Genomic DNA, 19,132 nt, shown 5'->3' with positions numbered 1-19,132 from the left:
CCACATTCACCACATCTGATCCGTGTAAACATCTCTCATTGACCGCAGTGCATTTCCTGGTCCTTGTCTGTCGCCAAAGAAATGATTTCGAGGGAAGCATCTCCAGCCACACAAGATGATTTTCATCTTTACTCATCAACCTAATGATGGCACTATAGAGATTACATCATTAATACCACACAGTGGCGGCCGGTGACTTCTCTTCTGAGGGGCACGAAAATATGTGTTCAGACTCAGAGCGTCTCGCATGTTGCTCGTCATTTCAAAATATGTGTTCAGAGCGTCATGTGAATCTATGCATCATGCGTCATGTCAAAATAAATGCCTGCTGCACATGCATCTAAACTGGGTTTATGATAAAAGAGACGCTCATGTTCACAAAATACTCGCAAAACACTAAACTCTGATTACACATGAGATTAAGTAAGAATCTCAAAGAGCGTCTTTTATTATAAACCCCTTCGACGGGTTTGCAGCAGGCATGTATTTTGACATGATGACACATGATGCACATGACTCACCGCAAAACATATTTTGACATGACGAGTCACACACTCAACAGGCTAAATACATGTTGTGACGAGCTTCACATCATGCGCCCTCGAAAAAGAAGTCATCGGCTGCCAGCCACTGAATAAAAACCAAATTGAAATCAGCACAGAATTCATCAACAAACTGAATGATTCACTCATTCACTCATGCAGTCAATATCTAGGGTTGAAAGTGTCATGAATGAATGAATGAATGAATAAAGGATTTACAGACACTGAATCTGTGTCTCATTAATGTCTCTCAACTTCAAATGACATCACACTGAGATTCATTCATGAGCTTCATTCACATTTATACAACAAAATCTGAAATCAAACAGCGCCCTCTTGTGGATCTATCTATCTATCTATCTATCTGTCTGTCTGTCTGTCTGTCTGTCTGTCTGTCTGTCTGTCTGTCTGTCTGTCTATCTATCTATCTATCTATCTATCTATCTATCTATCTATCTATCTATCTATCTATCTATCTATCCGTTTGTCCATCTTTGTCTACTCACCCATCATCGCTTACATATTTCCATTTTCTTTTAAAATATAATCTATATTTTGTGCCTAAGGTAACATTAATTAACACTGAGAAAACAATATAAAAGACACTTAAACTAATCATACTGTATGTGAAATCAAATAAAGTGTTAGTAATTGTAAAGAACAAATCAAACTCAGGTCTATGTAGTTTTCTTTAATGGCACTAATTCATATTTTTACAATCAATAATACGTTTGCAGAGGTCTACAGATTATAATGATTAGTAAAGAGTTAAAACAAAATACATTGATAAATGTTTTCATACTTAAATAAAATGATTTCAGAACAGATTACCCGCAACCATACAGATGAAATAAAATCCTTTATAGTAAGTATACCAGTTTCTGTCATTCATGTTAACTATCAACTAACAAATAGAGATAATGCAGTTAAAGTGAAAGTAGTGAAATCTTTTACTTGAACTCATTTAACTGTAAAGATTATCTTCTGCGGTGCTTATGGTGGATTGAGTAATGGTGGCAGTGGAGCTGGATCGGTCTGGATCTTCAGAAAAACCATCTTCAAAATCATTACGAATGTGATAATAATACAGAAAGAGGAAAAAACCTGATGGACACCAAAACAATCAATTACATCACTCTTATATTTTTGTACGGAGCCCCTAAGAGGACATGGAGAAAAAATTCAATAAAGTTTAGTTTCTAAACTTAAAAAAAATTCTGCACAGGAAGGTTTCGCGTGAGCACATGAACTAAAGTATAGATTTTTTACTCCAATGTTACCTTAGGGGCTCGGTATTTTTGACATTGATTTAAGAAAATAAAAATTGATTCAAGAATTCAGATCTGCAGAAGTTTCTTGATGTGGATTATTCTCTACTCACATATACAGAAAATAACCCAACATATCAGTCACCTGTAATGAAGAAGAGAGAGTTTCTTACCCTGAAATGAGTTCAACACAGTGAAGATATAATAAGACGGGATGATCATGTTTCCATAACTGAAGAAAGCAACACCCCACGTCAAACCAAAGAGTAAGAATAGACTCAAGATCATCAACATCTGTTTCTTGAATGTCAATCTCTTCACGTCACCCACTTTCACGTTTCTTGCTTGGATAATTTTGGTGACGATCATAATGAAGATTCCTGAAGTAAAGCAGAAGACGATGGAATAGTAGCCGATGTTTACGATGTAGTGAATGTAGATATTTTCAATCCAGCACCTGTAATCAGAAAGTATGAAACTGTTGAAGGTCAAAGTTAAACATTTTGTTATTTTCAGCACACTTTAAACCAAACTTACATTTGTGATGTTGAGCTGATCTTTATTGATTTATACTCTCCTATAGACGCGATGATGATCACGACTGGAGACGGAAACACTGAAAACAAATTCAATAGTTTGTGTGTTTTCATGACAGACAGACAGATTTGACTAAGATGTAAACTCACCCCATGCTGACACTGTGATCTTTCTCATGTAGTTTTTAATTTTGACGGTTTGTCTGATGAGCCATAAATACATATGAAGAGCTTGAAGGAAGAACCAGGTGAATGTTGCCAGCATAGAGTAATGCATGATCAATGCTATGAAAACACACGAAGACTTGTTTTGTGTGTTTGCGATATTCTCATTGGACAAAAATGATAAATTCAGTAGAAATAAAGCCACAAACATATTGATCAGGATCTTCGTTGCGTGGTTGGATCTGTTTTTCCTATTAAATCAAAAAAAGACACAATAAGTAATCAGACTGTTAACCCTCATTTTGTTTTACCCAAATAAATCAAGTACACTTAACCTAAATCTTAAAAAAATGTCCTCCATTACTCAAGTGTTTCAGTTCAATGTACAAATTGCATGATTTCACTCATTCAACAAGACATTTTAAGTTGAATCAATTTTGAAAGTTTTACCCATCACGGTATTCATGCTACTGTGTTATATGAGTGTTGTTTTGTTGTTCGTTGTATTTATTTATATAACTGCAGCTGTTATGATTGTTGTTTATTATTTTTGTTGTGAAGTTAAGAGTTTGATTACTGTCACCATTATTGAGACTTGTGTGTTGAGGTCTCTGTGTGAGTTCTCTTAACTTTACAAGTTTTATAAACTATGTTAAAATAAGATGTTTATTCATATTGTAACTCATAACTGACTATTTGTAGAAGAGGAAATGTTTAGTTAATCTAACAAGAATATATTGCTGGTTCAGTGAACGAAAATTTTTAATTGCCTGTTCAGCAATCTTAAGCAGATTTAACTTAAAATTAGGCTACTTGTTTGATTAACAAGGCAAAATTATCATTTTAGGGCAACGAGTTACCCTTTGTCCAATGCTATCTCATGAGAATTTGTACATATTTTGCGAGTTGGCTAATTCGTAATAATTCATACGATCACATTCGTCAATTTTGCACTGTAAAATACTTTGCTGCCTTAAGGTTTTTTGTTGAATCAGCTCAGATTTACAAGTCATTTCAACTTACTATTATTTATCTTGACTAGAGATGAGTTGTTATAACTACAGGTGAGTTGTTATAACTTATTAAATTAAGTTGACATTTCTCAACTATATTTTATAAGTTGTGACAACTCATCTTTATTGACATGACTTGTAAATCTGAGTTGATTTAACCAAAATTTTAAGGCAGCAAAGTATTTTTTACAGTGTGGCAAAGTGGTGGCTTGTGAATGCACTTCCAAGGATGCGCTAATTCATAATAAGTGTTCGGATTGTCACGTGTGTGGTTCCCTTTTCCAAAGTGTGTGTCAGGCGTCTGGAGAGATCCTGTGTGCATCACGTGTTTTGTCAAAATAAGTGCCTGCTGGAGACGCATCAAAACCGTTTATGATCAAAGAGACGTTCGCGTTCCCTAAATACACGCAAGACGCTCCCTTAAAAGTAATCTCTGATTACGCATGAGATCTGGCACACGCGAGCGTTTCCTTTCAAGTTCAAGTTCAAGGCAGCAGGCAGTTATTTTGGCATGACACGTGATGCACACACGATCTCTCAGAGCGCAGAACACATGTTTTGAAATGATGAACCACACACACGACAAGCTACATACATGTTGTGACGAACTTCGCATCGTGAGCTTCAAAAAAATAAGTCACCAGCCGCCACTGTAAATGGCATGCATTTGAATCTGCGGTGGATTACTGGCAGCCCAGCTGCAATAACATTGTAATTTCTACGTATTTTTTTACAGTGTACGATTTGCCTTGACCCCTGTGATGTTGGGGTTATGCATGGGGTTAGGGGTTCGGTTTTGTTGTTTTTCATGAGAATCATACGATTTTGCACAATAAACTTCATATGAATTGATACGAATTAGCCAACTGGTAAAATATGTACGATTTCTTGTGAAATCAGGCTGCTTTTCACAGTTTTGTCTCGTGGTCTTGTTATGTTTATCATTCATGTCTTTTATTATGTAGTTCTGTTTTATGTCTTTTATTTTGAAAGTCTTCATTGTCATGGTTGTCTCTTGTTTCCTCATTCCTTGATGTGTCATGTTCTGATTGGTTCCCTGTCCCTATATATAGCCCTCACGTTCACTTTGTTCTTTGTTAAGCTTTCTTTGTAAATGTGATGTATCTACTGGTGGTTTAATGTCATGTCATGCTTTAGTGTTTGTTCTTCTTTTATGTTAATAAACTGCACTTGGCTTCCCAACTCGCTCGCCTCTCAGTGGATTTTTTAAGTTGAATCAACTTGTCTGCTTTTCAAGTCAAAAGGCCCCACATGTAAGTGTTAGATCTGATGGGTTTATTTTAATTCTATTTTTATTTAGTATTTTCCAGCAGGTAAAAATCCTACTAACTAATGACTTGAGAAATATGATTGGATGTGATTACATCTGCAGTCATGTTTGTGCAGAGGATGAGTTGCAGTAAAGATCAGACAGATTTAAAAGACAAAATAGTAAGAGCTGACTTAATTAACCCGCTAATGTGTTATAACTGTAATATCTGTGATACTTTACCGTAACAGAAAGTGCATGAACAGAGCGATGCCCAGAAAAAACATGGATAAACCACAGCCGATATACGTGATGTACGTCAATGACCCCACGTAAGGTGCTGTGATGTTTGAATCAGGCATTGACTGAAGATAACAGAACAGATAGTCAGACATCAATCAGCTGAATGATATTTTACACAAGAATACATCCAATATTATCCAATATTCATGACTTGATTAATTATATTTTACATTTGGTTTGGAGAAACAGGAATACAAACACATAACTACAACATCACACTCCAAAAGAAAATAGAAATGTGATCTTTTGATATCTCTGTTGTTTTTCCCATGACTGGACTGAGATCAGACAATAAAGAGCAAATGCAGATCTTTGCTGAAGTTTCACATCAGAGATCTCAGCAATGATGACACACAGTTCAGATTTGCTAAGATCTTGATATATGACCACAAACATTTTATGTTAAAAACTGATCTGACCTCAGTTCTTTACATCTCTCTACACTCTTACTGCAGTCCACTTTGTTTGTTTTCTTTACTCCTCAAGAGAAACATCTGAGCTATAATTAATAAAACATAAAGGAGAGAGCTATGAAATGTTGAATGTTTGTCTTCTGGGAAATATCTTACCATCAGCACAGCGAAGAACGTCAGATGTGAACATGAGCATTGGATGAGGTTGTTCACTATTTTTGTGTCACAGCCGAATGTCGTCCATTTCACTTCTCCTGATCAGTAAAGAAAATAAAGATGAAAGAGAGAGATTTGGTGTAAATGAATTGTGTAATGCAATGATTTAAAACTGTATTTACCTTTGCCACTCCAGGAATTGCAGGTTGCATTACTACTCTGTAAGAAGACGTTTATTTTCATGTGATCACCATGTTATGTTTTTCATTCATAATGGGTATCGCAATAAAAACTTTCATTACTCACAATTTCTGATCGAATTAATATTTCAATATTGTCCGTAAGATTTGAGATATTTGCTCCCATAGTTATTCCATACATTTCATTTTTCAAAAGAGTATGTTTATCTGTCACCTGAAACAGAAATCATACAATCACATTCAAACATCTTTAAATGAAACAGCTCTGATGATAACATCTTTAAACAGCAGAATGATCATTTAGAAACACATCTATACAACACGAAAGCACATTAATAAGAAACTTTCACCACTAACTGCTGAGATGAAGATAAGTTTTCTGTTTACTGATGTTTTAAGGGCTCATTGTAGTTGTGCGTAGTTCCTACGATGTAGCTTTAACGCCGTAGGCTACGCATCGGTTTTCACATAAACATCTGCGTCGACGTGCAATCACACATGGAGACCGCTGTATGCACGCATGTGACTCACAATAACAATAAAAGAGCAAAAGAAGAAGCAGCTTGGCCAGTAAACCCAACAAATGAAGAAGAATCATACGATTTAAGAAGACCAGCAGTGATGAAGGTAAACAGACAGCAACTTTTGTTTTGTGTTTTTAAGGGGTGGGGGTCTAGTGGACCAGTTACAGCACTTTCAGTAGTAGAACGGACACTTTGTTCAAATGTTGGCGAGGTGTGCGATACACTCAGTTTACAATATTAAACATGCCCGTAAAAAAAACGTTGCTGCCTAACATAAAAATTCTGTCATCATTTTCTCACCTGTATAAATCTCTTTGTTTTGATGAACACAAAAAAGATATTTTGAGGAATGTTTGTAACCAAACTGTTCATGAGCCCAAGTATTCTTTATCTTACTATGGAAGTGAATGGGGCTCATAATCGGTTTGTAACAACATGAGCGTGAGTAAATTGACAGTTTTTTGGGGGGATGAACAATCCCTTTAATCAACTGAGATGAGTTGTTATAAGTTATAAAATGAAGTTGACTGATTTTGACTATATTTTATAGATTAAAACAAATCAACTCTAGTCAAGATAAATAATAGTAATTTAAAATGACTTGTAACTTTGAGTTCTTTCTGATCCCATTTTTTAAACCCTAGTGAGTGTGTCATTTTGCTTTAATAGCATAAATAATAGCTGTAAAATGATAAAGCTCAAAGTTCACCGCCAGACGATTTATTTTCTTTAACAGAATTCGTCTTTCTAAGCCTACAGCAAACAGCCGGATTGGACTACAGTCCTCTACTTCCTGCTTTAATGACGTCTTTTGACTGTTTTTGACTAAACTCCGCCCACAGGAATATGTCAGTCGCCAGCTAAGCTAATGACATGCTAAGCTGCTATCAAATCACAACACACTAAACAAACGACACAATCAGAACTCGATATGTATTTCTGAAGGAGAAACTTCATAGAAGTGAAACATGAACACATTGCGCACTGTAAACACAATCAAAGCTTCATAAACACAGAAAGAACGTGAGCTTTAAACTAAAAGATTTAAGGAAGCAAAGTAATATTAAACAGATATTAAGAAATTATCCAGTAAAAGATCTTGGAGGAGTTTAATTAACATCTAGTAATACATTTAGTTGAGTCGTAATCTGATGAAGTTATGAAATATCAAATAGTCGCTTTACATGAAGATCAATAACATTTTAATTTTATTTCTAAACCATTTCAGTTTACGTTTGAGGAAACAGGCCAGTTTTTAGTTTGGTAGATATTAAAGATCTGCTCTCATGGATGAACCAAAGTTTAGCATCTGATTCATAAACATCAGCCAGAGGAACATGATGAAGAAGAAAAACAGAAACAACAAGTGATTCGTGTAGAAAGAAATGTGTAGGATTACATTGATATTCATGTTTTTGAACTGTAGAATTCCGACAAATGTGCTTCCGTTGTTCTCCAAACTGGATTTATTGAAGGCCTCCTTGGATATTTTAACATACCAGGAAAACTTTGTCTGCAAGATATTTTGATTCTCGTTAATCTGTAAAAGAAAAAAATGCTACAAATAAATGATAAATCTCAGAACAGATGTTTAAGAGGTGTTCATGGTGCTGAATTCTTACAGTTAGATTATCCTGATCTGATGAACACACCATGCCCATATCTTCTGGCTCTTTCTTTGGGTCCTGTATGTAGATAAGACCTTTAACATTATCTTTGATGATCGCTTCAGTAGTTTTATTCTCTTGTGTCATATTGTGGATTTTCTCCTCGAGTTCGTCCATCATTTGTCTGAAACATGATTTAAAATCACTTAATGCTCTGCAGCAGATTAAACAAGTAAATGATGATGACGAGTGACTTACAAGGCTTTTGAAGCAGTCATTCCTTCTGACACTGTCGTCATACTGGGAGTTGTGGTTCCTGAAACAGGTGTAGTTGTACTGAGAGTTGTGTTGTTTGAATCAGGTGTTGTCGTACTATAAATTGTGTTGTTTGAATCAGGTGTTGTCGTACTATAAGTTGTGTTGTTTGAATCAGGTGTTGTCATACTATTAGTTGTGTAAGTTGAAGTAGGTGTTGTCATACTATAAATTGTGTTGTTTGAATCAGGTGTTGTCGTACTATTAGTTGTGTAAGTTGAAGTAAGTGTAGTCATACTATAAATTGTGTTGTTTGAATCAGGTGTTGTCGTACTATTAGTTGTGTAAGTTGAAGTAGGTGTTGTTGTACTGAGAGTTGTGTTGTTTGAATCAGGTGTTGTCGTACTATTAGTTGTGTAAGTTGAAGTAGGTGTTGTCATACTATAAATTGTGTTGTTTGAATCAGGTGTTGTCGTACTATTAGTTGTGTAAGTTGAAGTAAGTGTAGTCATACTATAAATTGTGTTGTTTGAATCAGGTGTTGTCGTACTATTAGTTGTGTAAGTTGAAGTAAGTGTAGTCATACTATAAATTGTGTTGTTTGAATCAGGTGTTGTCGTACTATTAGTTGTGTAAGTTGAAGTAGGTGTTGTCATACTATAAATTGTGTTGTTTGAATCAGGTGTTGTCGTACTATTAGTTGTGTAAGTTGAAGTAAGTGTAGTCATACTATAAATTGTGTTGTTTGAATCAGGTGTTGTCGTACTATTAGTTGTGTAAGTTGAAGTAGGTGTTGTTGTACTGAGAGTTGTGTTGTTTGAATCAGGTGTTGTCGTACTATTAGTTGTGTAAGTTGAAGTAGGTGTAGTCATACTATAAATTGTGTTGTTTGAATCAGGTGTTGTCGTACTATTAGTTGTGTAAGTTGAAGTAAGTGTAGTCATACTATAAATTGTGTTGTTTGAATCAGGTGTTGTCGTACTATTAGTTGTGTAAGTTGAAGTAAGTGTAGTCATACTATAAATTGTGTTGTTTGAATCAGGTGTTGTCGTACTTTTAGTTGTGTAAGTTGAAGCAGGTGTTGTTGTACTATGATTTGTGTAGTTTAAAGCAGGTGTTGTCGTACTGAGAGTTGTGTAGGTTGCATCAGTTGGTTTAATGCAGCACGTCACTGGAGTCACGGTTAGGTTTAAAGCGTAGTAGCTCACATTATTCCCTGTAGTTCATGAAAACAGATTTAAAGAGATTTAATCTTTCATTGAAACATTGTTTTGCTGTATCCACACAACTCAGAAAATCTGTAAGTTTGTGATTATTATTACTGAAAGTCTCTGCCTTAGTTTATTAAACAAACCAAAGCTAAATAAATGTAAATAGTTCCACATAAACCCATGTAAGTAATAACAGGGTTATCATCATACATCATAACATGAAGCAATATAACTTGATGACAGAAACATTTAACCTGAATACAGCACAGTACCAGAAAGACATTTTTGGTGGTGCGAGATAAAAGTGACACTTCTCATGAGAGCATGTTATAATAAGATACAGATTTACCGTTGCAGAAAGATCCATACTGAGCCGTCACATTACAGATCTGCTCAAGGTCATCAGGAGAGAATCTTGTAAAGTTGATAAAAGAGGGGCATGAGCAAGCTGTTAAAAAAATCATTATTTTAGTTTCCAGATAGAAACCTGTGCTCATAATTAACTATTTATCTAAAACATATCCAACAAAGAAATACACTTTGCATGTTCCAATGTACCAAGATAACATCATTATGTAACACATTTTAATATTTTATTTGTGTTCACATTTTACAATAAATTTCATTGAACACAAACAATCTTAGATACAAGCATTGTAATCCAATAATCATTGCCTCTGGTCTCAGTTTATGGGTACAAATAGCAACGCCTTCTCCATATGTGCCGACTACCAATTATTGCTGAAATTGAACAAAATTTTGCAAGAGCTTTTGCTCTTGGCTTAGGGAGACCAGCAATTTGCAGACCTCTGACCACTTGTCTGTGGACATTACCTAAGCTTCCAAATATATATACCAAAAACTTACATTTGTACCCCAGCTGCGCAACAATGTCTTTAAGTGGCTGGTATTTTAAGAGCTTAGTAAGGTAGGCTTCTTCCAGACTGTAATCAAATGTACAACCTACTTCAAGAATGGTCACTTCTCTGCTGTTCTCATCAACAACAACAACATCTGGTTTTTTTGCAGTAACATTTGAAAACACATTATTTACACTATTACAGAGTTTGAACATGCAAGGTGAGACACATACATTCTTATAGATTTTTGTAGACTGTGAAACACATGGAATTATATTTTCAACCAGTAAGTCAACGATTCTGTCATGTCTGGCAACATACATTCCCTTATATGCATAACATCCATTCAAAACATGAGACAGGGATTCAATGATTAACTGGTTATCATGGTGCAAACAGTGTGAAGAGAATGAATTAGGGTACCAAAGGGAAAGATTGAGTCTAGTTGGAAGGACTTGCAATCTGGCTTTGATTGCAAAAGTCATTATGTCTTCATCAACCGCAGAGTTTCTGAGTATTGAGTGAGAAACAGAATGGTCTGCAGTAAGAATACAAGCAATCTTTCCCTGTAGTTTAAGACCAATCCAGTGTTGCTGCTGTCGTTGTTGTTGTAGCCTTACAAGGTACCTTCGTGCATTGTCTGGTGATAGGTGAAATCCTGTATCCACAACAATAGCCCTTGCTGAGGTTAAACGATCGGTTATAAGATCTTCAGAAACAATTATGGTGTCTATATCAGGTTTCACCCAGTCCAGGGATACTCCAAGTTTTACACAAAGGTCATTAAGGTCAGGCCAATCTGACCAGACCCCGAAACCAGCACTATGTGTCTCCATCTTACAATTAGATTTTCTCTTAAAACCCAGAAAGCTTGACTCTCCCTCTCCTGCCAAAGGGACTTTGCGTCTTTTCATGTCCAGAAGCAGAGAGGATCTAGCAAGCTCTCTGACAGTATTGTCATCATTGTTTAACATTTTAATAAGATGTGACAATCTTGTTGCATTGTATATCCACTCCACATTTGGAACACCAAGACCACCGTCTTGTTTAGACTGGAAAATTATGTCTCTAGTAGTATGAGTGTTCAATCCAAACCACTTTCTTACTAAAGAAACCGTTTTATCATTCAATTGACTCAGGGTCTTACTCATAAGGTGGACATTGGCAAAGAGATGTTGTATTCTAGACAGAGCAATCTGTCTAATGGCCTCCAGCTTCATGAGCAAAGGAAGTGGTGAGGCATCAATTAAGTCCATCCTGGAAATATACTCAGTAACAATGTACTCAACCTGCTCCTTCCACTCCCCTGCTATATTAAATTTATGACCCAAATAGGTGTACGTCTCATGCAGGTCATACACACGAATCGGTTCTGTGTTGATAGTAAACTCAGGTATTCGATCAGCTTTGGATTTGTACCAACGGTTTCCCCCGCTTCGTCTCTGGTAGAAAACAGCACATTTTGAATGCTTAATTTGCAGACCTGACCAGTTCGTAAATAAGTCTGTTCTGACAAGCATGTTCTTAATAACACTCTCTTCCCGAGAGGCCAATTGGATGTCATCAGCATAGGCTTGTACAGGGTTAGGGGAAAACACGTTGGGTGGAGCACAATCACACAACCACTTAATCCACCCATTAGTGGCGAGTACAAAATTCACAGCACTCCATGGGCAGCCTGTTTTTATGCCGACTTGGAGAGGTATTGGATCTGTTAGCTGTTTTCCACAGATAACCTGTATAAAGGATGAACTATATACATCCTTTACTATTTCAATGAACACCTGAGGTAGTTGGATTTCCTCAAGAGCCTTAGTCATAACATTGTGATTTAAAGTTCCAAAAGCATCACGAAAATCCAAAAAGACAGAATAAAATTTACAAGATTCATGTTTAAAATCGTCTATTCCAGTTTTAAGACAAAATACATGTTCATTCATTCCTTGTCTATTAATATAGGCTTTCTGTTTTGGTGACAAGATGCTATTATTAACCAGCCAGGGAAGCACGCGAGACAGGACACACTTCATGAACACTTTATAGATTGTAGGTAAGAGAGAAATATCCCTCCATGTTGATGGATCCTTAGGTATATTGTCTTTTTTTGGAATACGATAAATCATTGCTCCTTTCCAGGACTCAGGCACTCTCCTATTTTCCAGGCAGACATTAAAAATGGATGTTAATGTGTTACAAATTTGTGCAGTTTTTAGGTTTTCATATGTAACTCCATCTATACCACATGCCTTGTTGTTTGGTAAACTATGTAGAACAGTCTCTACTTCAGTTGTTGAAAAGTACATTGAGTTTGGAAAGTCAGTGGGACTTACATATTGCAAACTATTATTCCAAGGTGGAGATGGAAGAGGGTCGTTGCTTGATGTTTGCCTTAAACATTTATTTTTATAGTAACTCGTTATCAATGTAGTATCACAAGGACAGGTGAGTGGCTCAATATACTCACTACTATTCAGGATGATCTGAATCGCCTTTGATTTCCTATGCTGCCACAAATAAGCAAGCTTATTTCTACTCACTCGTTTCTGACGTTTATGGGCTGTGATGGGTCCTAGCTGTGGTTGAATCACATCGCGGATAAAACGCAGTTGCGTCTCAATCCAGTCTGCGATGGTAGACGTTGTCAAGGTTTCCAACGTTTGTTGTTCAAGGGGAAACTTTTTTAGAATCCGCGTCACATATTTCAGCAGCGGAAATCCAAGTTGCTTTTCTCCACGAGTCACAGTTTGGAAAATGCCGTTCCTAAAAAACACTCCCACACACACACACACACACACACACACACACACACACACACACACACACACACACACACACACACACAGACCTGCTGAACTGGCATTTGATGGCTGTAATGGTTGGATGTCCTTTATGTATAATGTCTGGTTCGCTCCTAATTCATTTTTGTTGAAAATGAATGTTTCGTTTCCAGCGTTTGTTCTGCAAAGTCCTGAAAATCAAAAAGATAATTTTTAACTTTTTACATTTGCTTACAATGTGTTTAATGTATTTAAATAAAAACTGCATATGTGACCCTGGACTACAAAATCAGTCATAAGTCGCACGGCTATATATGTAGCAATAGCCAACAATACATTTAATGGGTCAGAATTAACTATATTTTATGCCAAAAATCATTAGGATATTACAGTTTTTTTCAAATGCTAAACGACAGTGAGTACAACTAGAGCTACATGTCCAAAACTCTAACTACAGTCTGCACTACCAAAAGTCACGTGAGCACAACTCTTAACACATGACTCAAAACAGCTAAACACAACCCTCACTGAGATAACACACACTGTCACTCACAACAAAAACACTAACATCAAACACCAATACACAAAATACTAACTTTTTATCTTTACAGTTTCAACAATTTCAGTGACTTCATACAAAGTAATGTTTTCTTCAAAGAATGATTTATCACATGACTTATTATTTTTTTAAGAACATCATAATTCTTTGAGGTAAATGAAAATTAGCAGTTTGCTTCAATAGTCTGGAGTAATTTACAGAATTACAGTAATGAGAAAAAAAGGTAGAAACTAAAAGTACATGAAAGGTAATATTATATATATATGAAATTGGAATTTATAAGAAATTGCAATCAGCAGTGTTTGAAAGGCACAAGGCTGAAATCAATTCTGTTTTGAATGTGTGGTTGACAGTTTTGACAGCAGTGTGTTAGCATTTGAACAAAGTGCTGTAAATTCACAGTCTTGCAGGTTGTGTTTAAAGTCACGGGATAAGTGTGTAGAGTTTTGAAAACTGTGTTCAAGCAATGAAAAATGAACTAAAGTTTGGTCCACATGAACTGCTGCTGTGCAGACTGTAGTTAGAGTTTTGTACACGTGACTCCAGTTGTGCCCACTGTCGTTTAGCAATCGAAAAAAACTGTAAGTAAAGATAATTTCCATGAAGATATTTTGTAAATTACCTATTGAATACATCAAATCCAAATGTACAATTAGTAATTTGTGTTCCTGAGGACTTCATTTGAACATCTTTAAATCAGATTTCAGATTTTCAAATAGTTGTATCTCGGCCAAATATTGTCCTATCCTAACAAACCATACATCAATGGAAAGCGTATCCATTTAACCTTTGGACAATGTATAAATCTCAATCTTCAAACAATTGACCTGTATGACTGTTTGCAAGGTCACATATTAAATGCAGGAAATATAATATCTTTTACCTATGGGGAATGTATTGTTTTTGAATATAGTAATGCAAGAATTCTCTGTCAGTATATAAGTTGGTTGGTATGGTAGAGGCATCATGTTTATAGCTGTAACAAAAAAACCTTTATGAAGTTGACATGTACATTCAGGTATCAAATAAATTCAGATATACAGTTCAGCTAACATGAGCGTGGACATTTACCTGGACCTGGACAACCTGTGCCGTTTATCTGAATAGACATATTATAAACAACCGTCCCATCAGAGGTGGCTGCACAAAAACACATTACATTATAAGACTGTAAATATGTTTGTACATTTACTGGATCAAAATATCCTAATGTAAATGTGATCTAAAGGATCTAATTTAAGCAAACAGCACATATTCATTACTAGTACTTTCTGTTTCTTTTAAATAGTTATAAAGTAACATACTCATCTGAGATGTAGCACAGAAGATGAGCCAGAGAAAAGTCTGTTTCTGCCAGGACATTGTGCTCAATGACAGCGACCTGTCAGAGACATCAGACGCTGAAGTTTATAAAGAGATGATTTTCACCTCCACAGTGATATGTGTCGAGTCAAAACAGTCAAATTACTTTTCAGAAATGCAAATCAAGTTTCATTTAGTTACACGCACTCCTCTTCATCACTTCCCACATAAACACAATGACCAGAACACTGCAACAAGAGTTTATAGATGACAATCCAACCTTTATCAGTGAATAAAAGATGACATTTAGCACAGATTCTGTAGATTTGAGAAACATAAAAGTCATTTTTTTAAAATATTCATAAAATATTTTGCATTATCTGTTTTCTATAAGCAAATATGTAGCACATTGTGTGTTCGTGTGCAACAGTTAGACTGAGCGCTGACACATTAAACATGCATGCAAATTCTAAGGACTCTATTGACATCAGAAAATTCTGTGGTAAAATGCAAATTTGTTTCCTAAAAGAGGATCTATCTTTGGTTTCAGTAAAAAAAAAATTCTGGTCCAGGCTTTCAAATCCATATCTGACACTTTGCTTTCTGTGTTCAAGAGTTTTCTTGGATTTTTCATCATTTTCATCATTAATGATCATGTCAAACAAACTGAATTAGGCAAAACTAAGACCCTTAAATAAGTAAAATAGTTTTTTTAGAGATAAAGTCTATAGATGAAGTGTTTCACTGACTTTATCAAGTTTAACAGGAACTCACTATACAAACAAAGCAGCAGAACAAAGAAGTACACAGAATAAATACAACCACACACACGCACGCACACCTGAGCGAATTATATCTGTATATTTTGTATTTCATTATATTTCTTATACATATAAAATAATGAATGATAGACTGCCACATTAGAGTACAGCATTTTACTGTATGTTACTCAACAGTTTTTTTTAAAGTTGACGTTTACTGTAATACTTAAATATGGTTTGGAAAGCTGTTACTGTAACTTTACAAAAATATCCACATTTTCAGCACACAACATCACTGTGTGCAATAACACATAAAAATAACTCACATAAGATCAAACGTTGTGACAGGAGACTGTTAGTAGTTTAATTCACACTTCTTCATGAATCATGAGCTACTGTAATATAAACCAACAGCGCCCTCTTGCTATATTAAATGATCATTACACATACTGTAAACCCTGAACATGCTAAGACAAAATTAAGGTTTGCTTGTTAACAGTAAGCTGATTTAAACAGGATCACCAAATGATAGTGTTAAACTAAAACCATTAGCAAACACCTGCCATGTGTTCACATGTGTACAATATTACATTAAACTTCACCGTACAGTAAACAAGATATTGATTGAGATCTGATCAATGATCAATCAACAGTGCCATTGCTTTTACTATTGGCCTCTTCTATGGTATTCATTTACAGTTTTTTATTTAATTACTTTGACCTGGTTAAAGAAACAATCCACTCAGTTTTCATCATCACTATCTCAGCAAAGCAGAAGACACGTCATACAAATGTGTTAAAACTCTTTCTCATTGGATTGACACATTTTTCTTACCCTTTTGCAAAACAGTTAACACGGATGCATGTCATTCAAGCAAACTCTATTGTTTTAGTTATGTTAACCAAACAGAAACCTAAATTGTTTTTAGGATGGAGGTCTAACACATTCCACCGATCTTGCCTTGTCATTGAGTGGTTTGGGGTATACCCTCGTATGATGATGCTGTTCCTCCCAGCATTTTTTCATTTTTGAATCCTATAGAGCAGTGGTTCCCAAACTTTTTCAGCGTGTGGCCCCCCTTGTGTACGGTGCATTCCTTCGCGGCCCCCCAAAGAAAATTTCTGACAAAAACTGTTCTAAAACTCAACTTTTTAATAAAAAAAAACATTAAATTATAAAAGAAGTGGTGCTTTTGGTTAGTAGCCTTATTTTTTAGGTTTAATTACACAGAATTCATGATAAATTAATGTATTTCATAAAATGTCATAAAACTGGGCCCCCCTGCACCATCTCGCGGCCCCCAGTTTGAAAACCACTGCTATAGAGGAGTTCTTCTGTGCATATGAATGTCAAGGTTGGATAAGACATGCAAGAAGATTTTTCCCTATAGGTGCATTGCAAGAGAGGATATTGAATGTGATGTGGATGAGGCCATGTGGCCCATCGTCAAGACAGAAGAGATCAATGCTATGCTTTATACTCCAATAGATTTTACTGTGTTTTGGTTTAGATGTATTCTCTGTAATATTTACAGTATTTCAATTTTCAGACACGGTTTGACAAAAATGAATGTCACTGAATCAATAAAAATGCATCAAACCTTTTCTTATTCTGAATCCAGTTCTTTGCCAAAAAGGCTACAATGAGAAGCAGTAGAGTTCTGTATTTTGTTGTCTATTGTGCAATGATTGACTGAAAGAGCTCAATACTGTAAAAAATAATTCTGTAGAAATGACGGCATTACTGGATATTACTGGCAACTAGCTGCCAGTAACTTACTGTAGATTTTACATTGATGTTATTTACTGGCAACAGTTTGTTCAAAGTTAAATGAACATGAAACATTTATCTTCTACAGTAAGTTACTGGCAACCAGCTGCATAATTACCGCTAATGTTTTACAGTGTATACTTGTGTGCAAGTTGTGTTGTTTGAATGCAGATTTATCTTTTGTTGCATATTTTAAATGTTTTAGCATGGTTAGAGACTTTTGCAAACAAAATGTGTCGTTTTGACCACGAGTGCCAATGTTTAGGTCTGTGTGTTAACTGTTTTGAAAATGTAAAGTTTGAGTTGACGGCTACAAAAAAACTGAAACAGTTTTGAGAATATGAGGCATAGAAATGTGTTTAAGCAATTGAGGAAAGACTCTGTAATATATACATCATTGTTTATTAAATGAATAACAGAGTTTTGAGGAAATCAGTTTTGTACAGGTCAACAAACACTCATCTAACTCTGTCTGTAATAAATCAATCTGTCTTCAGTCTCAGTAAAACTGAATCATGAATAACATGCAGATTTATAATAATGTTTATTCCATCTGGAGTCCTTTTGAATCATTGTTATTCAAATACGCTTAAAGGTGCCAAAGAATGCATTGATATCATCTGTTAAATTGTTATCTGATATCTACATAGAAGGTTTGTAGCTTTATTAAGTGATCCAGAAACCCTAGGATTTCTCTCTAGAATGAAACAGGTTGTTATTACTTTATTTAAATAATGAATCATGAATAATAATGTTGAGCTCTGCTGCTCCGACTGTGTGTCTCTAATTTCATTAATACTCACATCACTCCAGTCATGTTAATCTTAAAAATTATGACCTTTAATTTGAACTTGGCCATAATACTTTTTTATATCACTGTCATAAAGCCCAAGAAGCAGAGAAACTGAGTGAAAATAGTCCAGGAGCTTTTAAATGAGTGCTCATGTTTCTTACATTAATATTTTACTGGGTTTCTTTAACCAGGTCACAGTGTGGCACCTTACAATCCTGCTTCTCTTTAAACAAACAAACAACCAACCAACCAGAAGTGTGACAATTCACTTTCACTAACTTTATAAAAGCACTCAAATGAAAGAAAGTTTAATTTTGTCCTGATGACACACATGTGCACTGTTATATGATAAACAGTTTATAAACATTATTGATATGTTGGAAAAAACTGAGCGTTTTCCACACTTCACAACATTAGGAAAAAACACAAAGTTAATAAAAGTTAAAGCAAAATATTAAATTAAACTAATTAAACAACTGGTTAACTAAGATCTCAGATGAATAGTGTATAATGACATGTTTCTTATACTATAGTAAGTGAAGTGTCCCCGTAAACTGAACGGCTTTAAAAAACATAAATGTTACTTTTTCATAGATTAAAGACTGCCAATATGTGTGTGTGTGTGTGTGTGTGTGTGTGTGTGTGTGTGTGTGTGTGTGTGTGTGTGTGTGTGTGTGTGTGTGTGTGTGTGTGTGTGTGTGTGTGTGTGTGTGTGTGTGTGTGTGTGTGTGTTCTGACACCTGTGCATTAGGCGCTTGCTCATCTCCACAGGAGTCCCGTCACCTTTAACCTGTTCTGATAATCTGCTCTATTGAAATGCTAATGCACCACGCTGACACCACACAT

General features: G+C 35.4%; 1 protein-coding gene across 2 annotated transcripts; it reads right to left on the bottom strand.

The window, feature by feature from the left end:
* Positions 1-1,222: 1,222 nt before the first annotated feature.
* LOC129416938 (uncharacterized) lies at positions 1,223-15,130 on the bottom strand. 2 transcript variants are annotated; one of them, XM_073869852.1, is made up of 17 exons: positions 14,964-15,123; positions 14,731-14,799; positions 14,543-14,635; positions 13,169-13,291; positions 9,813-9,911; positions 9,379-9,468; positions 8,256-8,313; positions 8,013-8,181; positions 7,790-7,930; positions 5,971-6,080; positions 5,849-5,886; positions 5,667-5,764; positions 5,038-5,159; positions 2,497-2,762; positions 2,348-2,426; positions 1,984-2,267; positions 1,223-1,646 (listed from the first exon to the last, which is right to left on the bottom strand). In XM_073869852.1, the coding sequence occupies exons 1-17, from the start codon at positions 15,019-15,021 to the stop codon at positions 1,507-1,509; spliced, it is 2,037 nt and encodes a 678-aa protein (XP_073725953.1). In that variant the 5' UTR covers positions 15,022-15,123; the 3' UTR covers positions 1,223-1,506. The 2 variants fall into 2 exon arrangements, with proteins under 2 accessions (XP_073725953.1, XP_073725952.1); XM_073869851.1 differs by having other exon boundaries at positions 8,256-9,468; positions 14,964-15,130.
* Between the last annotated feature and the right edge of the window lie 4,002 nt (positions 15,131-19,132).

This window comes from Misgurnus anguillicaudatus, chromosome 7 (assembly GCF_027580225.2).
Source record: "Misgurnus anguillicaudatus chromosome 7, ASM2758022v2, whole genome shotgun sequence".
In the NCBI taxonomy this organism is placed as follows: Eukaryota; Metazoa; Chordata; class Actinopteri; order Cypriniformes; family Cobitidae; genus Misgurnus; species Misgurnus anguillicaudatus.
The sequence above is the reverse complement of the archived record's forward strand: the minus strand, read 5'-3'. Positions and strand labels throughout refer to the sequence as shown.